This window comes from Balaenoptera acutorostrata, chromosome 1 (assembly GCF_949987535.1).
Source record: "Balaenoptera acutorostrata chromosome 1, mBalAcu1.1, whole genome shotgun sequence".
Lineage (NCBI taxonomy): Eukaryota > Metazoa > Chordata > Mammalia > Artiodactyla > Balaenopteridae > Balaenoptera > Balaenoptera acutorostrata.
In genome coordinates, this window is record NC_080064.1 from 82,934,050 (window position 1) to 82,955,414 (window position 21,365).

At 39.1% G+C, this 21,365-nt stretch overlaps 1 protein-coding gene across 2 annotated transcripts in view; it reads left to right on the top strand.

Moving 5' to 3' along the window:
• Positions 1-1,258: 1,258 nt before the first annotated feature.
• The window catches only part of FNBP1L (formin binding protein 1 like), a 121,240-nt gene continuing 101,133 nt past the window's right edge, over positions 1,259-21,365 (top strand). For both annotated transcript variants that reach the window (XM_007169576.2, XM_007169577.2), the window contains exon 1: positions 1,259-1,496. In XM_007169576.2, the coding sequence (XP_007169638.1) occupies positions 1,473-1,496 (24 nt within the window). In that variant the 5' untranslated portion in view covers positions 1,259-1,472. The remainder of the gene's footprint in view (positions 1,497-21,365) is intronic.

Consider the following 21,365-nt stretch of genomic DNA (forward strand, 5'->3'; position numbering starts at 1 on the left):
TATTGGTGACAACCCACTTGGAAGAGGTATTTGTATGCTGGAGCTGGACTCAGAGAACTGCAGCAAACAATTTAGCAAGAGTGGTGGCTGGAAGGTCAGTAGGGCTCAGGATATTTGCCTCAAGGCCAAGAGGAAGTACAGCTAGGCAGGGACAAGGATTAAAGCGGAAGAGATTGGGGCACCTGAGCAGGCCCTATAATGGGGAGAGTTTCGAATGCTGACTAGCCGGTTGGGAGAACTTAAGACATAGCTATCAAGACACACTGAGGAGTACTTTACTACTAGTGACTGGACTGAACTCTGTGCGTGTGTATGTGTGTGTGTGGTGTTTCGGAGACAAGCAATTAATGCTCAAGCATAAGTTAGGGAGTTGCTAAGCGTACTTGATGTCTTATAGCAACAAGTCAAACTTGCCGACTGCAGTTAATGATTACTCAGAGAGGCCGGGAAGTAACTCCACAGAGAAAAAAGGAAATGGTGGACCTGCATCCAAGGTTCCGATATTCTGAGTGAGAGATATCTGAAGTTCGGAAGAGGCTCTTTGCACTACTGGTTAGGAATCTGCCTCCCACCCAACTCCTCCACGCACGAGGTGCCCATTCCAGAAAGGGGGCAAGCTCAGTTCTCCTTTCCTGCAGGTGACAGCTCGGGTCACATTTGTGCATGTCTTCCATCTCCTGTCATGGCAACATTCCCAAATGAATGCCGAAAGATCTGCCTCTTTTTATGATTTCCTGACAGAACTTATAAAATTAAAATGTTTTGTTAAAAACAGAATCAGGGGCAAGTTGCCTTCTCCTTTGACGCTCTACACGTTTCAGTGATTCCCAAGATCACTTTAACCATTAAGACTTTTTTTCTTATAAATAGACTACAACTCTTCACAATCTAAACCCAAGGATTTGGATGAGGTTTCCTTGTCTGGGTTTCTCCCAAGTGAAGGAGGCAAGAGGCAGGAAGGAGTTGCCTCATTTAAGGGGGCTCAGGGTAGAGAAGGGCTGTGGGCGACTTTTCCTTCTCTCCCTTTCCTTTTTGGAGACAGATATTCGAATGACGGCGGCGGTGGGATAGTCCGAGCCAGGAGGTATGGGAAGCAAGAGACTGGGCACGAGGGAAGAGCCGATAATGGGTAAACCCTTCGGCGAGGAGACCCTGCCAGCCTCCGCCAGGCGGGCGCGGGTCCGCCCCAATCCCAGGGTGCATCGCGCCCCGCCCCCTCCCCTCTCCGCGTCCCGCCTCCCCTCAGCCCGGGCCCCCTCCCCGCAGGCTTCGGGAGGCGGGGACGTGGTGTCGGCGGCTTCGCCAGTCGCGTCTTTCTCCCTCACTGGGGAAACCGGCGGCGGCGGCACCTTCGGAGGCTGAGCAGCTGAGCCGGGAGCCCGCCAGTGGGAGGTCGGACAGACTGACTGCAGAGCCGACAGACGGACGGACAGCGGGGCAGCCAGACGGCTCGAGTCGCCTCAGGTTCCGCTATGAGCTGGGGCACGGAGCTTTGGGTGAGTCCGGGAGAGGGGCGCCCAGCGCGAATCCCGGCCCCGGAGGGGCTCGGGCTGGGCAGGCGCCGCTGGCCGTCGGCGGCCAGAGCGCGTCGGGCCATCCCCGGCGCTGGTGTTGGCGGAGGGTGGGGGTCCCGCTCCTCTTTGTGTGCAGACTCCTCTTCCCTCTCTGCCGGGACTTGAGAGGCTGCTGGTCCGCTCTCCCGCCCTTGCCGCGGCGGTGAGGCTGAGGGCAGAGGCTTGGACGGCTGGGGGAGCGGCCCGCGGGCTGCCGCGTCCGCCGCCATCCTCTCCTGTCCCCTCTCCCTCCTCCGCCTTCACTTTCCGGACGCCTGGCTCCGTGCCGGGCCGCGCTTCTCTGCCTTTGTATCTCCCCTCCCGTAGGCGGGGGAGGGGAGGGGGCCCATTGTCCCGAAGGGGCGCTGTTAGCGGGCGGGGAGGGGGCTCGCCGCGGCCCCTCGCCCCGGCAAGGGTCCCCGGGGCGAGGGCGTCGCCGGGCTGGGGCGACGCGGGGAGCCGCGAGGCACCGCCCGCCGCCCTCGCCCCAGGTAGGGGGAGCTGGGAGGCTTTGTTCCGAGCCCGGCCTCCGGCCAGCCAGGCCCAACCCACACGCCCATTTCCCTCTCCTTGTCTCCGTTCTCTGACCGGGGTAGCTTCGGGGACTCCGGCTGGGCCACCCCTGGCTGCTACCTTGGGCCGGGGGGTTGGCTTTTGGGATATGAATTAAATTGAGTGATCGATGGGGAAGCCAATTTTGCCAAAAGGAGCGTAAGGCTTCCCGATTGCTTTACTTCCCCTTCCGTTGTCCATTTTTCTCACTCTTTCTCCCGCTTTTCTTTCTCTTTCCTCCTTGCTTGTCTTGGGCGCTCAAGGCTCCAGACAATGCCCGGTCTCTGGCCAGGTGCGGGTGGACTGTAATAGGTCGGAGAATTCTCTCGCGACGCCTCCACAGAAGGGTGGAGGTGTGGAGGGCAGTGATTTCTCAGGTGCTCCCGAGGGACGGGGAAGCTGGGGGCGCTGTCCCGAGAGCCTCCTCATTTCAGCCACTCCTCTTTTTATCCCACCTGTGCATGCTTTCCGTGCCTTTTGTTAACCAGGATCTCGTGAAATCACTGCAGAGAAAAGAGGAGAAAGAACTTTTTCGTCTCCAGGCATACAGTTAGGGTGGCAATGAAGGCAGATCGGTTAATTGATCAGCCTTCATTGGGCACAGTGTTTTATGTTATTTTTCACATTTTATTCACAGATTGGGAATCTTAGAATTGAAAGAGACTTTAGAGTTCGTCTAGTTGAACACCTCCTTAGCAAGCCCAGGAATCTGCAGCGTTCTGGACAAGTGTTTGCCCAGTCTGTAAACACACCACCCAAGAGAAATTACCTAGGAGCCTCTCCATTACGTTCTTAGATAGCATTAATCGTTCTTGTATTGGGGGGGATTGTATAGTAAATTATGTGAGCTTTAATCTTTTACTTTGGTTAGATTCTCAGGCATTATTGATCTCTTCCCTTTGATTTAGTACATTCTCTAATTGATTATAGTATTTCCTAATTAAAGGAGATGGATATATTTCATTTTCCATTTTTATAATTAGAAAATATTTTAATTTTTACATACTTGTATGATCCATGTTTCAGAGGGAGCAAAAATATAAGCAGAATACTTTTAGAAAGTACAAGTAATAAAACAGTGGAGGAATATTATTTAGATGTAACTCTTAATTTAGACTGGAAAAAATTGCTTTGTATCACACTGTAGAAAAGCAGTTTTAAGGAGAAACAAAATATTTTAGTGAAGACTAAAATGTGATTTTTAAAGCTTTAAAAAAATTTTAATTGAAGAATATAATACAATCAGAAGCAATTACCCATCTCCTGTAGTTCGGTTATTTACGTTCAGCATTTGAGTAGTTTTTCAGCAATTTAAAAAGGTAAACCATAGAAGAGTTGGGAATTTCTGTTCTAACTAAAAATTGTTTTGTATCCTTTTGGAAATTATGAAAAATTTTAAAATTTTTCTCGTAAAACTTAATATATCTCCATGTTTTAAATTTTTTTTTAGTGGTTTGAGGATTTGAGAGAAAACATTTATTAGGAGTTAAATAATGTGGAATCAGCTAATATCAGTTGGATGCTTACACCTTACATAAATAGAAGTTGGTGTAGAAGACTATTGTTGGGACCAGAAGAGACCTTAGAAAAATTTGACTAGATTTCCTATTTTGTACTAATCTCAGTTTTGAAAAAGGATATTTTGTTTCCAGTAGATTGTAACAAACACCTGAACTGTGCTCTTGCCATTGAGGAATTTGAGGTTGGGAAAATCATCTTGAAAATTTGAATTTAGAAACCAGTTCTTATATTATTTTCATGTGTAGGATCACCTTACTGTCCCAGAGTTAAACTTTATTGAGAACATGTTACAAAAAAAATTATGATAAAATGCAGTTATGTACTCAAACTTAAGTTTATTTCTTATAATATTCATTGGCATTTATTGCTATCTCAGTCTTATGTTAAACTTGAGAATAAAGTAAAAAAATTAAAACCACTGTAATAGTGACTCTGGGGGACAGAACTGATAGTGATAGGCTAAATTGGTTGTGTCAGACTTTTGTTTGTGTAGTTGTGAGGGGATATGAATTAACTGGTAATAAATTTGAACTGTGCTTTAAGGGATTTCCTGTGTTTCGAGTGAGCATTTAAGCAAGGTAGTGAATATATGCTAGAGACTCAGTTCTGGGTAATATAACGCAAAGAGATGACAGCGTCTTCATTTCTTCGGGATGCATTGTTTATTGTGTTAATTTCTTTATTACCATAGGAAGAATGGTTGGATCAAGAAGTCTAAATATGAATTAACAATTTTGCAAAGCATAGATTTTGTAATTATTAGCTCTTTTTACAAATAAGGAAATTAGAGATTGGAGAAGTTCTATGTTTAGTTAGTAAGTTTTATTTATTAGCAGATAGCCTTTTAGCTTTTTGAGGAGCCAGTTAAAGTTCAATGGAAAAAAAAAATCAGTGTATGTATGGACTGCAAGTGTATAGATAGGAAAGAAAATGGCTGAGCACATCACATTCAAATCATGATTTATTAAAAAATTCCCCTCCCTTCCCCCCGCCGGGGAATGAGGGGACTCATCTGGAAATTAGGAAGTAGGTTCAAATGTCTGACTTAATTTATAGGGAACATATAAACCTTTTTTATGCCTTAGTTTCCTGGTCTATGATTTTTTTGTCCTTAGTTTTCAGAGTGTATAATTTAAAAGCCATTGTTATTTTCATCATATTTTTTAGCTAGGTGCATTTGACAAAGCTCATGATGTCTTTTTGGAAGAAAGTGAAAAGTGTGCATTGCATGATAGATTCAGTGGATCCTTTATTTTACACTCCTAGTCTTAACCCTTTAATTTAATGCTTCTTTATCTTTTTTCTCTATATAGCACTTCTACTTTAACACTTAAGTTGTATACTTACTAGACTTTTTGAGTCCTTGAGTGTAGGGACTGGGTTAATCTTTTTGTTTTCTCTAATACAGTGCCTGTTGCTGATCATACATGTTTCGCCCAATTGAATTAGTAGTTCATTGCATTACCCAGAGTATTGATTACTGGTTAATAATTGCATCCTTGAGGAAGTTTTTATGGTTCTGAAGGCCTTCGTAGGTGATGATAAATTAGTGGTCTAGTTAACAATTCAAGAAGGTCTTAACAATCTGAAGCCAAAATGATGAAGTTAAGTTTTAGTATTTCGGTTAACAATTTTTACAGATTGGGGAAGAACTGACCTCTAAAGGTAGTTGTTGTGAGTTTACCTGATAGGCTGATGATGTGACTGCCACAATAGCCGATGAAATGGTAACTCAACTTGCCGTGGTGATCATTTTGAAGTGTTTAGAAATATCGAATCACTATGTTGTGTAACAGGAACTAACAGTGTTGTAGGTCATTTATACTTCAAAAACAAGCTCATGGCGAGATTAGATTTGTCGTGGGGGGAGGGTAGGGAGAAGGGGGAAATGGATGAAGGCAACCCAAAGGTATAAACTTCCAGTTATAAGTAAGTACTGGGGATGTAATGTACAAGGTGGTAAATACAGTTAACACTGCTGTATGTTATATATGAAAGTTGTTAAGAGAGTGAATCCTAAGAATTCTCATCCCAAAGGAAAAAAAATTTTTTTTAGTTCTTTAATTTTGTATCTATGAGATGATGGATATTCACTGAACTTGTTATGGTAATCATTTTATGATGCATGTAAGTCAAATCATTGTGCTGTACCTTAAACTTATACAGTGCTGCATGCCAATTATATCTCAATAAAACTGAAGGAGGAAAAAACCCCCAAATAGCTGGTGAAATCTTAGGCCACATGTAGATTTTTCTAGAACAAAGGAGTTTGGTCCCATTGTAGTCTATAGTGGTTAGACCAAATCTTAGTTTTACTTAAGATTTTTTTAGAAGGTGCTTATCTAGAGGAGGTTGACAAAGAGAACTCCTTATCATGTGAGCTGTATTGTTTTTTCAAAGACCATGAAACTAGTGTAGGAATTTGGTTTAAAAAATGAAATAATTATTGAGTGTCTATTATGGGGAAGCGCTGTGTGATCTATGGTAAGATTTATTAAGGCTTATAATGTCAGACCTGCTGTGGAAAAACTTAAAGTCATTTTGAGGTGATATTACTTTCCTAACTCTAGAATATTCCCCTACATTGATATCACTGTTCAGGATATCCTTTGTTGACCAATTCCTTCCCACCCCTTCCCTCCAGAGTACACATTCTGGATATTATCTTTCTTATGGGACTACCACCTTATATTTATTTCTTATATATTCAAATCTTTGGAAAATAGTAATGGTATAAATATTTATATCTTACATCCCTTTTTTTGGGTAGAAATTGTTGTGTTCAAAACTGTATTACAGATATTGTTGTTACTAGTTAAGGAGGGTGACAGGCAATCAAGACACCCATTTATGCTACCATTCTGCCCTGACAATAATAAGGTGGAAGCTGGAGAGCTGCCTGTAACCAGTATCTCCTCTTCATTGCTAATTCTTTAAACCACTCATTTCTACTCCCCTTCCCTGCCTTTTATCTTAAGAAATGCACTCTCTTCTTCCCCTAATCTATAAAATACAGGTTTGGCTAGAAACTTAAAAGCCTGTTCTGCCTACTTTTCCTTATCAGCTCCTGTTTGCAGGCAGGAAATAGGACAAGAGAATAATAAAGGTTTGTAATTATGGAACATCTTCTGTGTGTACCTACAAGTGGTATCTTATTTAATAATCTTCAACTTTAAGCATTTTCATCTCAATAGCAAAAAACAAAATATTCTTTTTTTTGGGAACATAGTCATGTGTGTATTAAAAACTAGTAGGAAAATATTATGTAAAGGTTTTGCTTTATAGGAAGCAAAAACTTTTTCCATATATTAGCACTTTTTCCTTAAGTTCTTGATCGAGAACTAATCATCAGACTTTTAACAATACCTTGTGAAATATGTGAAATATTAGTATATATTTGTTATATGTTGAAAAAAACATAAATGTATAGAATCAGATTTTCCTGTTTTTGGCACACCATTATTTTGTTGTTTCTGTAGCGTAAAGTCATCTGTTTTATTCCTTTTGTATCCCTGTTGTATTCCTAATTTGTAGAAAATGAATAGGCATATAATAAGCAGTGAAATATTTGTTGAATGAGGGAATCAATGAATTGTTAGAACTCTATCATCAAACTATGTTTTGAAAACTAAGGTTATTTTAATGTTTTTTTCCCTAACATGTATAGGTCTAATACCTTTGTTTAATGTTAGGGATCCTTTTTATAATCTGAAATTTAATTACTTCTGTCTTTTCATATGAAATTTTTCTCAATTTATTTAGGTCTTGAGTTCTCATCTCCTTAAATTATTTGAGTACAGATGATTATCTTATTTATAGCCTATTTTATGGCCCTTTGGATTCTAAAAATGAAAACAGTGTTGTTATATGCTTTGACATTAGGGTTGTCACGTATGAATGATATGAATGTAAATGGTCTGAGACTTAATGAATTGGGAAAACATAAAAGATTGATTTTTCAGAGAGTACAAAAGTTAGGGTGATTCTGAGAGATTTTTGAAAAATGTTACAGATGAACCGGTTTGCAGGGCAGAAGTTGAGACACAGATGTAGAGAACAAAAGTATGGACACCAAGGGGGGAAAACGGTGGTGGGGTGGGGATGGTGGTGTGATGAATTGGGCGATTGGGATTGACATGTATACACTGATGTGTATAAAATTGATGACTAATAAGAACCTGCAGTATAAAAAACAAACAAACAAACAAAAAACAACTAATACTAAACTTTCTTTGGGTTATTTGTATGGAAATATGTTAATATAAATGTTTCAGACATTACGTGAAATTTCTAAAAATCTTACATGTTCTGGTATAATGTTATAAGTCATAATTCTAGTTATTACTTTAAAATGTATATCTCAGAAATAACTAAAAAAATAAATAAATAAATAAAATGTTAATGGTGGCTAGTTGAGATTTTTTTTCCATTATAAATTATAAAAATCAAAATCATTGAAACTGGTATGGTAAATCGCAACCATTACTTTTGAATCATCTTCTAGACTTAGACCATGAACTAAATTAACATCCTATACTATTTGTGAAAGCTGAATATAATTAATATTTGTTAACTTTTTTAATTTGAAAATTTTATTTCATCTTCATTTTAAATAAAAGCTTCATTAAATTATAACATTCATACATTAAAGTGTACAGTTTTTATATGTACGTTAAGATTTGAAAAAATAAAATAAATACACTCATTCATGTCACTCCTAACCAAGAGCAAGATACGGAAGTCTCACTTATGCCATCCCCAGTAAATATCCCCCAAAGGTAATCAATCACTATTCTGACTTGCATTGCCATTGATTAGTTTTGTAGGTTTTTTTAACCTCACAAAAATGATAATATGGTATGTACTCTACTTCACCTGACTTCTTCCATTTAATATGATCTCTTTGAGAATCATCCTTCTGTGGTTAGTTTGTAGTGTTTCACTGTATATGTAGGATTTGTATTTTCTTCTGCCATGAGCCTGGGGTCACTCCTAGTCTGGGACCACCTTAAACCAAGTTCAGGGCTTGAAATTCCCTCGTGTGGTTGTTAGATTTTGTTTTTGTCCCCATAGCTCTTGCAATGTTATCAAAACAAAAAATCCAAAATATCCTCAGGGCAAAAATAGGTGGTATGTGCTTTTTTCCCTTTCTGGATTCTCATTTTTACTTCACTTGTGACTTTGTAATTCTTTATTGTCTTGGCTTGTTTTTTGGTGCTTTAAAATTTTTGGAATATATTTTATCCATATTTTAAAGTTCTTATCCAGTGGAATAGTGATAGTTGATCCAAATAACCTAGCCCGACACTACGGGAAACTGGAAATTCTTACATTGAGATTTTCGTTTTTGCTATTATATTTTTAATTTCTAAGAGCTGCTTTTTGTTCGTTTTCTGAACATACTTTTTTTTTTTTTTTTTTTTTGGCCATGCGGTGCAGCTTGTGGGATCTCAGTTCCCTGACTAGGGATTGAACATGGGCCACGGCAGTGAAAGCACTGAATCCTAGCCACTAGACCACCAGGGAACTCCCCTGAATGTACTTTTTTTTTTATCATTAAATTATTATATAATTTAGACAGTAAATATGGTCTTATTTTTGCTTCTTTCCAATAGAATACATTTGATCACTTTTTTTTTATACAGCAGGTCCTTATTAGTCATCAGTTTTATACACATCACTGTATACATGTCAATCCCAATCGCCCAATTCATCACACCACCACCCCCAACCCCCGCGGCTTTCCCCCCTTGGTGTCCATACGTTTGTTCTCTACATCTGTGTCTCAATTTCTGCCCTGCAAACCGGTTCATCTGTGCCATTTTTCTAGGTTCCACATGTATGCGTTAATGTACAATACTTGTTTTTCTCTTTCTGACTTACTTCACTCTGTATGACAGTCTCTAGATCCATCCACGTCTCAACAAATGACCCAATTTCGTTCCTTTTTATGGCTGAGTAATATTCCATTGTATATATATACCACATCTTCTTTATCCATTCGTCTGTCCATGGGCATTTAAGTTGATTCCATGACCTGGCTATTGTAAATAGTGCTGCAGTGAACATTGGGGTGCATGTGTCTTTCTGAATTGTGGCTTTCTCTGGGTATATGCCCAGCAGTGGGATTGCTGGATCATATGGTAATTCTGTTTTTAGTTTAAGGAATCTCCATAGTGGCTGTATCAATTTACATTCCCACCAACAGTGCAAGAGGGTTCCCTTTTCTCCACACCCTCTCCAGCATTTGTTGTTTGTAGATTTTCTGATGACCATTCTAACTGGTGTGAGGTGATATCTCATTGTAGTTTTGATTTGCATTTCTCGAATAATTAGTGATGTTGAGCAGCTTTTCATGTGCTTCTTGGCCATCTGTATGTCTTCTTTGGAGAAATGTCTATTTAGGTCTTCTGCCCATTTTTGGATTGGGTTGTTTGTTTTTTAAAAATTGAGCTGAATGAGCTGTTTATATATTTTGGAGATTAATCCTTTGTCCGTTGATTCGTTTGCAAATATTTTCTCCCATTCTGCAGGTTGTCTTTTCGTCTTGTTTATGGTTTCCTTTGCTGTGCAGAAGCTTTGAAGTTTCATTAGGTCCCATTTGTTTATTTTTGTTTTTATTTCCATTTCTCTAGGAAGTGGGTCAAAAAGGATCTTGCTGTGATTTATGTCAGAGTGTTCTTCCTATGTTTTCCTCTAAGAGTTTTATAGTGTCCGGTCTTACATTTAGGTCTCGAATCCATTTTGAGTTTATTTTTGTGTATGGTGTTAGGGAGTGTTCTAATTTCATTCTTTTATGTGTAGCTGTCCAGTTTTGCCAGCACCACTTATTGAAGAGACTGTCTTTTCTCCATTGTATATCCTTGCCTCTTTTGTCGTAGATTAGTTGACCATAGGTGCGTGTTTTTACCTCTGTGCTTTCTATCTTGTTCCAATGATCTATGTTTCTGTTTCTGTACCAATGCCATATTGTCTTGATTACTGTAGCTTTGTACTATAGTCTGAAGTCAGGGAGTCTGATTCCTCCAGCTCAGTTTTTTCCCCTCAAGACTGGTTTGGCTATTCAGGGTCTTTTGTGTCTCCATACAAATTTTAAGATTTTTTGTTCTAGTTCTGTAAAAAATGCCATTGGTAATTTGATAAGGATTGCATTGAATCTGTAGATTGCTTTGGGTAGTATAGTCATTTTCACAATATTGATTCTTCCAATCCAAGAGCATGGTATATCTCTCCATCTGTTGGTATCATCTTTAATTTCTTTCATCAGTGTTTTATACTTATCTGCGTACAGGTCTTTTGTCTCCCTAGATAGGTTTATTCCTAGGTATTTTATTCTTTTTGTTGCAGTGGTAAATGGGAGTGTTTCCTTAATTTCTCTTTCAGATTTTTCATCATTAGTGTATAAGAATGCAGGAGATTTCTGTGCATTAATTTTGTATCCTGAAACTTTACCAAATTCATTGATTGGCTCTAGTAGTTTTCTGGTGGCATCTTTAGGATTCTCTATGTATAGTATCATGTTATCTGCAAACAGTGACAGTTTTACGTCTTCTTTTCCAAATTGTATTCCTTTTATTTCTTTTTCTTCTCTGATTGCCGTAGCTAGGACTTCCAAAACTATCTTGAATAATAGTGGTGAGAGTGGACATCCTTGTCTTGTTCCAGATCTTAGAGAGGAAATGCTTTCAGTTTTTCTCCATTGAGAATGATGTTTGCTGTGGGTTTGTCGTATATGGCCTTTATTATGTTGAGGTAGGTTCCCTCTATGCCCACTTTCTGGAGAGTTTTTATCATAAATGGGTGTTGAATTTTGTCAAAAGCTTTTTCTGCATCTATTGAGACGATCATATGGGTTTTTCTTCTTCAATTTGTTAATATGGTGTATCACATTGATTGATTTGTGTATATTGAAGAATCCTTGCATTCCTGGGATAAATCCCACTTGATGATGGTGTATGATCCTTTTAATGTGTTGTTGGATTCGGTTTGCTAGTATTTTGTTGAGGATTTTTGCATCTATATTCATCAGTGATATTGGTCTGTAATTTTCTTTTTTTGTAATATCTTTGTCTGGTTTTGGTATCAGGGTGATGGTGGCCTCATAGAATGAGTTTGGGAGTGTTCCTTCCTCCGCAATTTTTTGGAAGAGTTTGAGAAGGATGGGTGTTAGCTCTTCTCTAAATATTTGATAGAATTCATCTGTGAAGCCAACTGGTCCTGGACTTTTGTTTGTTGGAAGATTTTTCATCACAGTGTCAATTTCATTACTTGTGATTGGTCTGTTCATATTTTCTAATTCTTCCTGGTTCAGTCTTGTAAGGTTATATACCTTTCTAAGAATTTGTCCATTTCTTCCAGGTTGTCCATTTTATTGGCATAGAGTTGCTTGTAGTAGTCTCTTAGGATGCTTTGTTTTTCTGCAGTGTCTGTTGTAACTTCTCCTTTTTCATTTCTAATTTTATTGATTTGAGTCCTGTCCCTCTTTTTCTTGATGAGTCTGGCTAATGGTTTATCAATTTTGTTTATCTTCTCAAAGACCCAGCTTTTAGTTTTATTGATCTTTGCTATTGTTTTCTTTGTTTCTATTTCATTTATTTCTGCTCTGATCTTTATGATATCTTTCCTTATACTAACTTTGGGTTTTGTTTGTTCTTCTTTCTCTAGTTCCTTTAGGTGTAAGGTTAGATTATTTATTTGAGGTTTTTCTTATTTCTTGAGGTAGGCTTGTATAGCTATAAACTTCCCTCTTAGAACTGCTTTTGCTGCATCCCACAGGTTTTGGATCATCGTGTTTCCATTGTCATTTGTCTCTAGGTATTTTTTGATTTTCTCTTTGATTTCTTCAGTGATCTCTTGGTTATTTAGTAAGGTATTGTTTAACCTCCATGTGTTTGTGTTTTTTACGTTTTTTTCCCTGTAATTCATTTCTAATCTCATAGCGTTGTGGTCAGAAAAGATGCTTGATATGATTTCAATTTTCTTCAATTTACTGAGGCTTGATTTGTGACCCAAGACGTGATCTATCCTGGAGAATGTTCCGTGCGCACTTGAGAAGAAAGTGTAATCTGCTGTTTTTGGGTGGAATGTCCTATAAATATCAGTTAAATCTATCTGGTCTATTGTGTCATTTAAAGCTTCTGTTTCCTTATTTATTTTCATTTTGGATGATCTGTCCATTGGTGTAAGTGAGGTGTTAAAGTCCCCCACTATTATTGTGTTACTGTCGATTTCCTCTTTTATAGCTGTTAGCAGTTGCCTTATATATTGAGGTGCTCCTATGTTGGGTGCATATATATTTATAATTGTTTTATCTTCTTCTTGGATTGATCCCTTGATATTAGGTAGTGTCCTTCCCTGTCTCTTGTAACATTCTTTATTTTAAAGTCTATTTTATCTGATATGAGTATTGCTACTCCAGCTTTCTTTTGATTTCCATTTGCATGGAATGTCTTTTTCCATCCACTCACTTTCAGTCTGTATGTGTCCCTAGGTCTGAAGTGGGTCTCTTGTAGACAGCATATAGATGGGTCTTGTTTTCGTATCCATTCAGCAAGCCTATGTCTTTTGGTTGGAGCATTTAATCCATTCACGTTTAAGGTAATTATCGATATGTATGTTCTTATGACCGTTTTCTTAATTGTTTTGGGTTTGTTTTTGTAGGTCCTTTTCTTCTCTTGTGTTTCCCACTTACAGAAGCTCCTTTAGCATTTGTTGTAGAGCTGGTTTGGTGGTGCTGAATTCTCTTAGCTTTTGCTTGTCTGTAAAGCTTCTGATTTCTCCATCGAATCTGAATGAGATCCTTGCCGGGTAGAGTAATCTTGGTTGTAGGTTCTTCCCTTTCATCACTTTAAGTATACCATGCCACTCCTTTCTGGCTTGTAGAGTTTCTGCTGAGAAATCAGCTGTTAACCTTATGGGAGTTCCCTTGTATGTTATTTGTCGTTTTTCCCTTGCTGCTTTCAGTAATTTTTTTTTGTCTTTTTGTCAGTTTGATTACTCTGTGTCTTGGTGTGTTTATCCTGCCTGGGACTCTCTGCGCTTCCTGAACGTGGATGGCTGTTTCCTTTCCCATGTTAGGGAAGTTTTCGACTATCTCTTCAAATATTTTCTCGGGTCCTTTCTCCCTCTCTTCTCCTTCTGGGACCCCTATAATGCTAATGTTGGTGCATTTAATGTTGTCCCAGAGGTCTCTTAGGCTGTCTTCATTTCTTTTCATTCTTTTTTCTTTATTCTGTTCCGTGGCAGTGAATTCCTCCATTCTGTCTTCCAGGTCACTGATCTGTTTTTCTACCTCAGTTATTCTGCTGTTGATTCCTTCTAGTGTATTTTTCATTTCAGTTATTGTATTGTTCATCTCTGTTTGTTCTTTAATTCTTCTAGGTCTGTGTTAAACATTTCTTGCATCTTCTCGATCTTTGCCTCCATTGTTTTTCTAAGGTCCTGGATCATCTTCACTATCATTATTCTGAATTCTTTTTCTGGAAGGTTGCCTATCTCCACTTCATTTAGTTGTTTTTCTGGGTTTTATCTTGTTCCTTCATCCGGTACAAAGTTCCCTGCATTTTCATTTTGCCTGTACTTCTATGAATGTGGTTTTCCTTCACAGGCTGCAAAATTGTAGTTCTTCTTGCTTCTGGTGTCTGCCGTCTTGTGGATGAGGCTATCTAAGAGGCTTGTGCAAGCTTCCTAATGGGAGGGACTGGTAGTGGGTAAAGCTGTGTGTTGCTCTGGTGGGCAGAGCTCAGTAAAACTTTAATCCACTTGTCTACTGGTGGGTGGGGTCTGCGTCCCTCCCTGTTGGGTGTTTGGCCTGAGGCGACCCAACACTGGAGCCTGCCCGGCTCTTTGGTGGGGCTAATGGTGACTCTGGGAGGGCTCATGCCAAGGAGTATTTCTCAGAACTTCTGCTGCCAGTGTCCTTGTCCCCATGGTGAGTCACAGCCACCCCTCGCCTCTGCAGGAGACCCTCCAACACTAGCAGGTAGGTCTGGTTCAGTCTCCTGTGGGGTCACTGCTCCTTCCCCTGGGTCACGATGCACACACTACTTTGTGTGTGCCCTCCAAGAGTGGAGTCTTGTTTCCCCAAGTCCTGTCAAAGTCCTGCAATCAAATCCCGCTAGCCTTCAAAGTCTTTTTCTCTAGGAATTGCTCCTCTTGTTGCCGGACCCCCAGGTTGGGAAGCCTCACGTGGGGCTCAGAACCTTCACTCCAGTGGGTGGACTTCTGTGGTATAAGTGTTCTCCAGTTTGTGAGTCACCCACCCTGCTGTTACAGGATTTGATTTTCCTGTGATCGCACCCATCCTACCGTCTCATTGCGGGTTGTTCTCTGTCTTGGATGTGGGGTATCTTTTTTGGTGCGTTCCAGTGTCTTCCTTTTGATGATTGTTCAGCAGTTAGTTGTGATTCTGGTGCTCTCGCAGGAGGGAGTGAGCGCACGTCCTTCTACTCTGCCATCTTGAACCAGTCTCTGCATGCATGACTTTCTATTTTATTTTATTTTTTTATTTAATTTGTTTTTATTTTTTAATGGAAATATAGTTGAGGTACAATATTATATAGGTCATAGATGTACAATAAAATGATTCACAACTTTTAAAGATTATATTCCATTTATAGTTATTATAAAATATTGGCTGTATTACCCTGTGTTGTACAATATATCTTTCTTTAAAATTTATTTTTTACTTTTTAAAATTAATTAATTAATTAATTTATTTTTGGCTGCATTGCGTCTTCGTTGCTGCATACGGGCTTTCTCTAGTTGTGGCGAGCGGGGGATGCTCTTCGTTGTGGTGAACAGGCTTCTCATTGTAGTGGCTTCTCTTGTTGCGGAGCATGGGATCTAGGCGCACGGGCTTCAGCAATTGTGGCAACACAGGCTCAGAAATTGTGGCTCATGGGCTCTAGAGTGCAGGCTCAGTAGTTGTGGCGCACGGGCTTAGCTGCTCCGTGGCATATGGGATCTTCCCAGACCAGGGCTTGAACCCATGTCTCCTGCATTGGCAAGCGGATTCTTAACTACTGCGCTAACAGGGAAGTCCTCTTTTTTTTTTTTGTAAACATCTTTATTGGAGTATAATTGCTTTACAGTGGTGTGTTAGTTTCTGCTTTATAACAAAGTGAATCAGTTATACATATACATATGTCCTCATGTCTCTTCCCTCTTGCGTCTCCCTCCCTCCCACCCTCCCTATCCCACCCCTCTAAGTGGTCACAAACCACCGAGCTGATCTCCCTGTACTATGCAGCTGCTTCCCACTAGCTATCTATTTTACATTTGGTAGTGTATATATGTCCATGCCACTCTCTCACTTTGTCCAAGCTTACCGTCCAAGCTTACCCTTCCCCCTCCCCGTATTCTCAAGTCCATTCTCTGGTAGGTCTGTGTCTTTATTCCCGTCTTGCCCCTAGGTTCTTTATGACCATTTTTTTTTGGTTTTGTTTTTGTTTTTAGATTCCATATATATGTGTTAGCATACAGTGTTTGTTTTTCTCTTTCTGACTTACTTCAGTCTGTGTGACAGACTCTAGGTCCATCCATCTCACTACAAATAATTCAATTTTGTTTCTTTTTATGGCTGAGTAATACTCCATTGTATATATGTGCCACATCTTCTGTATGCATTCATCTGTTGATGGACACTTAGGTTGCTTCCATGTCCTGGCTATTGTAAATAGAGCTGCAATGAATATTGTGGTACATGACTCTTTTTGAATTATGGTTTTCTCAGGGTATATGCCCAGTAGTGGGATTGCTGGGTCGTATGGTAGTTCTATTTTTAGTTTTTTAAGGAACCTCCATACTGTTCTCCATAGTGGCTGTATCAATTTACATTCCCACCAACAGTGGAAGAGGGTTCCCTTTTCTCCACACCCTCTCCAGCATTTACTGTTTGTAGATTTTTTGATGATGGCCATTCTGACTGGTGTGAGATGACATCTCATTGTAGTTTTGATTTGCATTTCTCTAACGATTAATGATGTTGAGCATCCTTTCATGTGTTTGTTGGCAATCTGTATATCTTCTTTGGAGAAATGTCTATTTAGGTCTTCTGCCCATTTTTGGATTGGGTTGTTTGTTTTTTTGATATTGAGCTGCATGAGCTGCTTGTAAATTTTGGAGATTAATCCTTCGCCAGTTGCTTCATTTGCAAATATTTTCTCCCATTCTGAGTGTTGTCTTTTTGTCTTGTTTATGATTTCCTTTGCTGTGCAAAAGCTTTGAAGTTTCATTAGGTCCCATTTGTTTATTTTTGTTTTTATTTCCATTTCTCTAGGAAGTGGGTCAAAAAGAATCTTGCTGTGATTTATAGAGTCTTCTGCCTATGTTTTCCTCTAAGAGTCTGATATTGTCTGTCTTTACATTTAGGTCTTTAATCCATTTTGAGTTTCTTTGTGTGTATGGTGTTAGGGAGTGTTCTAATTTCATTCTTTTACATGTAGCTATCCAGTTTTCCCAGCACCACTTACTGAAGAGGCTGTCTTTTCTCCACTGTATATTCTTGCCTCCTTAATCAAAGATAAGTTAACTATATGTGCGTGGGTTTATCTCTGGGCTCTCTATCCTGTTCCATTGATCTGTATGTCTGTTTTTGTGCCAGTACCATAGTGTCTTGATTACTGTAGCTTTGTAGTATAGTCTGAAGTCAGGGAGCCTGATTCCTCCAGCTCCGTTTTTCTTTCTCTATATTGCTTTGGGTATTCGGGGTGTTTTTTGTTTCCATACAAATTGTGAAATTTTTTGTTTTTAGCTCTGTGAAAAATGCCAGTGGTAGTTTGATAAGGGTTGCATTGAATCTGTAGATTGCCTTGGGTAGTATAGTCATTTTCACAATGTTGATTCTTCCAGTCTAAGAACATGGTATATCTCTCTATTTGTATCATCTTTAATTTCTTTCATCAGCATCTTATAAGTTTCTCCATACAGGTCTTTTGTCTCCTTAGGTAGGTTTATTCCTAGATATTTTATTCTTTTTGTTGCAGTGGTAAACGGGAGTGTTTTCTTAATTTCACTTTCAGATTTGTCATCATTAGTGTATAGGAATGCAAGAGATTTCTGTGCATTCATTTTGTATCCTGCTACTTTACCAAATTCATTGATTAACCTTAGTAGTTTTCTGGTAGCATATTTAGGATTCTCTATGTATAGTGTCATGTTATCTGCAGATAGTGACAGCTTTACTTTTTCTTTTCTGATTTGGATTCCTTTTATTTCTTTTTCTTCTCTGATTGCTGTGACTAAAACTTCCAAAACTATGTTGAATAATAGTGGTGAGAGTGGGCAACCTTGTCTTGTTCCTGATCTTAGTGGAAATGGTTTCAGTTTTTCACCATTGAGGACGATGTTGGCTTTGGGTTTGTCATATATGACCTTTATTATGTTGAGGAAAGTTCCCTCTAAGAGCCTACTTTCTGGACGGTTTTTATTATAAATGCGTGTTGAATTTTGTCAAAAGCTTTCTCTGCATCTGTTGAGATGATCATATGGTTTTTCTCCTTCAGTTTGCTAATATGGTGTATCACACTGGTTGATTTGCATATATTGAAGAATCCTTGCATTCCTGGGCTAAACCCCACTTGATCATGGTGTATGATCCTTTTAATGTGCTGTTGGATTCTGTTTGCTAGTATTTTGTTGAGGATTTTTGCATCTATGTTCATCAGTGATATTGGCCTGTAATTTTCTTTTTTTGTTACGTCTTTGTCTGGTTTTGGTTACAGGGTGATGATGGTGGCCTCATAGAATGAGTTTGGGAGTGTTCCTCTCTCTGCTATATTTTGGAAGAGTTTGAGAAGGATAGGTGTTAGCTCTTCTCTCAGTGTTTGATAGAATTCGCCTGTGAATCCATCTGGTCCTGGGCTTTTGTTTATTGGAAGATTTTTCATCACAGTTTCAATTTAAGTGCTTGTGATTGGTCTGTTCATATTTTCTGTTTCTTCCTGGTTCTGTCTCGGAAGGTTGTGCATTTCTAAGAATTTGTCCATTTCTTCCAGGTTGTCCGTTTTATTGGCATATAGTTGCTTGTAGTAATCTCCCATGATCCTTTGTATTTCTGCAGTGTCAGTTGTTACTTCTCCTTTTTCATTTCTAATTCTATTGATTTGAGTCTTCTCCTTTTTTTTCTTGATGAGCCTGGCTAATGGTTTATCAATTTTGTTTATCTTCTCAAATAACCAGCTTTTAGTTTTACTGATCTTTGCTTCGTTTTCTTAATTTCTTTTTCATTTATTTCTGATCTGATATTTATGATTTCTTTCCTTCTGCTAACTTAGGGTTTTTTTGTTCTTCTTTCTCTAATTGCTTTAGGTGTAAGGTTAGGTTGCTTATTTGAGATGCTTCTTGTTTCTTAAGGCAGGATTGTATTGCTATAAAGTTCCCTCTTAGAATTGCTTTTGCTGCATCCCGTAGGTTTTGGGTCATCGTGTTTTCATTGTCATTTGTTTCTAGGTATTTTTTTGATTTCCTCTTTGATTTCTTCAGTAATCTCTTAGTTATTAAGTAGTGTATTGTTTAGCCTCCATGTGTTTTTATTTTTTACAGATCTTTTCCTGTAATTGGTATCTAGTCTCATAGTGTTGTGGTTGGAAAAGATAGTTGATACGATTTCAGTTTTCTTAAGTTTACCAAGGTTTGATTTGTGACCCAAGATATGATCTCTCCTGGAGAATGTTCCATGAGCACTTGAGAAGAATGTGTGTTCTGTTGTTTTTGGATGGAATGTCCTATAAATATCATTTAAGTCTATCTTGTTTAATGTATCATTTAAAGCTTGTGTTTCCTTATTTGTTTTTATTTTGGATGAGCTGTCCATTGGTGAAAGTGGGTTGTTAAAGTCCCCTACTATGATTGTGTTACTGTCGATTTCCCCTTTTATGGCTGTTAGTATTTGCCTTACATATTCAGGTGCTCCTATGTTGGGTGCATAAATATTTACCATTGTTGTATCTTCTTCTTGGATTGATCCCTTGATTATTATGTAGTGTCCTTCTTTGTCTCTTGTAATAGTCTTTTTTTTTTAAATCTATTTTGTCTGATATGATAATTGCTACTCCAGCTTTCTTTTGATTTCCATTTACATGGACTATCTTTTTCCATACCCTCACTTTCAGTCTGTATGTGTCCCTAGGTCTGTGGTGGGTCTCTGGTAGACAGTATATATATGGGTCTTGTTTTTGTATCCTTTCAGCCAGTCTGTGTCTTTTGGTTGGAGCATTTAATCCATTTACGTTTAAGGTAATTATCAATATGTATGTTCCTATTACCATTTTCTTAATTGTTATGGGTTTGTTATTGTAGGTCTTTTCCTTCTCTTGTGGTTCCTGCCTAGAGAAGTTCCTTTAGCATTTGTTGTAAAGCTGGTGTGGTGGTGCTGAATTCTCTTAGTTTTTGCTTGTTTGTAAATGTTTAATTTCTCCATCAAATTTGAATGAGATCCTTGCTGTGTAGAGTAATCTTGGTTGTAGGTGTTCTGCTTCATCACTTTAAATATATCCTTCCACTCTCTTCTGGCTTGCAGAGTTTCTGCTGAAAGATCAGCTGTTAACCTTATGCGGATTCCCTTTCATGTTATTTGTTGTTTTTCCCTTGCTGTTTTAATATTTTCTCTTTGTATTTAATGTTTGATAGTTTGATTAATATGTGTCTTGGCGTGTTTCTCCTTGGATTTATCCTGTATGGGACTCTCTGTTCTTCCTGGACTTGATTAAGTATTTCCTTTCCCATATTAGGGAAGTTTTCAACTATAATCTCTTCAAATATTTTCTCAGTCCCTTTTTTTTGCTCTTCTTCTGGGACCCCTGTAATTCGAATGTTGGTGCATTTAATGTTGTCCCAGAGGCCTCTGAGACTGTCCTCAATTCTTTTCATTCATTTTTCTTTATTCTGCTCTGCAGTAGTTATTTCCACTATTGTATCTTCCAGGTCACTTATCCATTCTTCTGCCTCAGTTATTCTGCTACCGATCCCTTCTAGAGAATTTTTAATTTCATTTATTGTGTTGTTCATCACTGTTTGTTTGCTCTTTAGTTCTTCTAGGTCCTTGTTAAACATTTCTTGTATTTTCTCCATTCTATTTCCAAGATTTTGGATCATCTTTACTCTCATTATTCTGAATTCTTTTCAGGTAGACTGCCTATTTCTTGTTTATTTGTTAGGTCTGGTGGGTTTTTGCCTTGCTCTTTCATCTGCTGTGTGTTTCTCTGTCTTCTCATTTTGCTTAACTTACTGTATTTGGGGTCTCCTTTTCTCAGGCTGCAGGTTCGTAGTACCCATTGTTTTTGGTGTGTGTCCCCAGTGGCTAAGGTTGGTTCAGTGGGTTGTATAGGCTTCCTGGTGGAGGGTACTATTGCCTGTGTTCTGGTGGATGAAGCTGGATCTTGTCTTTCTGGTGGGCAGGTCCACGACTGGTGGTGTGTTTTGGGGTGTTTGTGGCCTTATTCTGATTTTAGGCAGCCTCTCTGTTAATGGATGGGGTTGTGTTCCTGTCTTGCCAGTTGTTTGGTATAGGGTGTCCAGCACTGTAGCTTGCTGGTTGTTGAGTGGAACTGCGTCTTGGCGTTGAGATGGAGATCTCTGGGAGATTTTCGCCGTTTGAAATTACGTGGAGCTGGGAGGTCTGTTGTGGATCAGTGTCCTGAACTTGGCTCTCCCACCTTAGAGGCACAGCCCTGACGCCTGGCTGGAGCACCAAGAGCCTGTCATCCACACGGCTCAGAATAAAAGGGAGAAAAAAAAGAA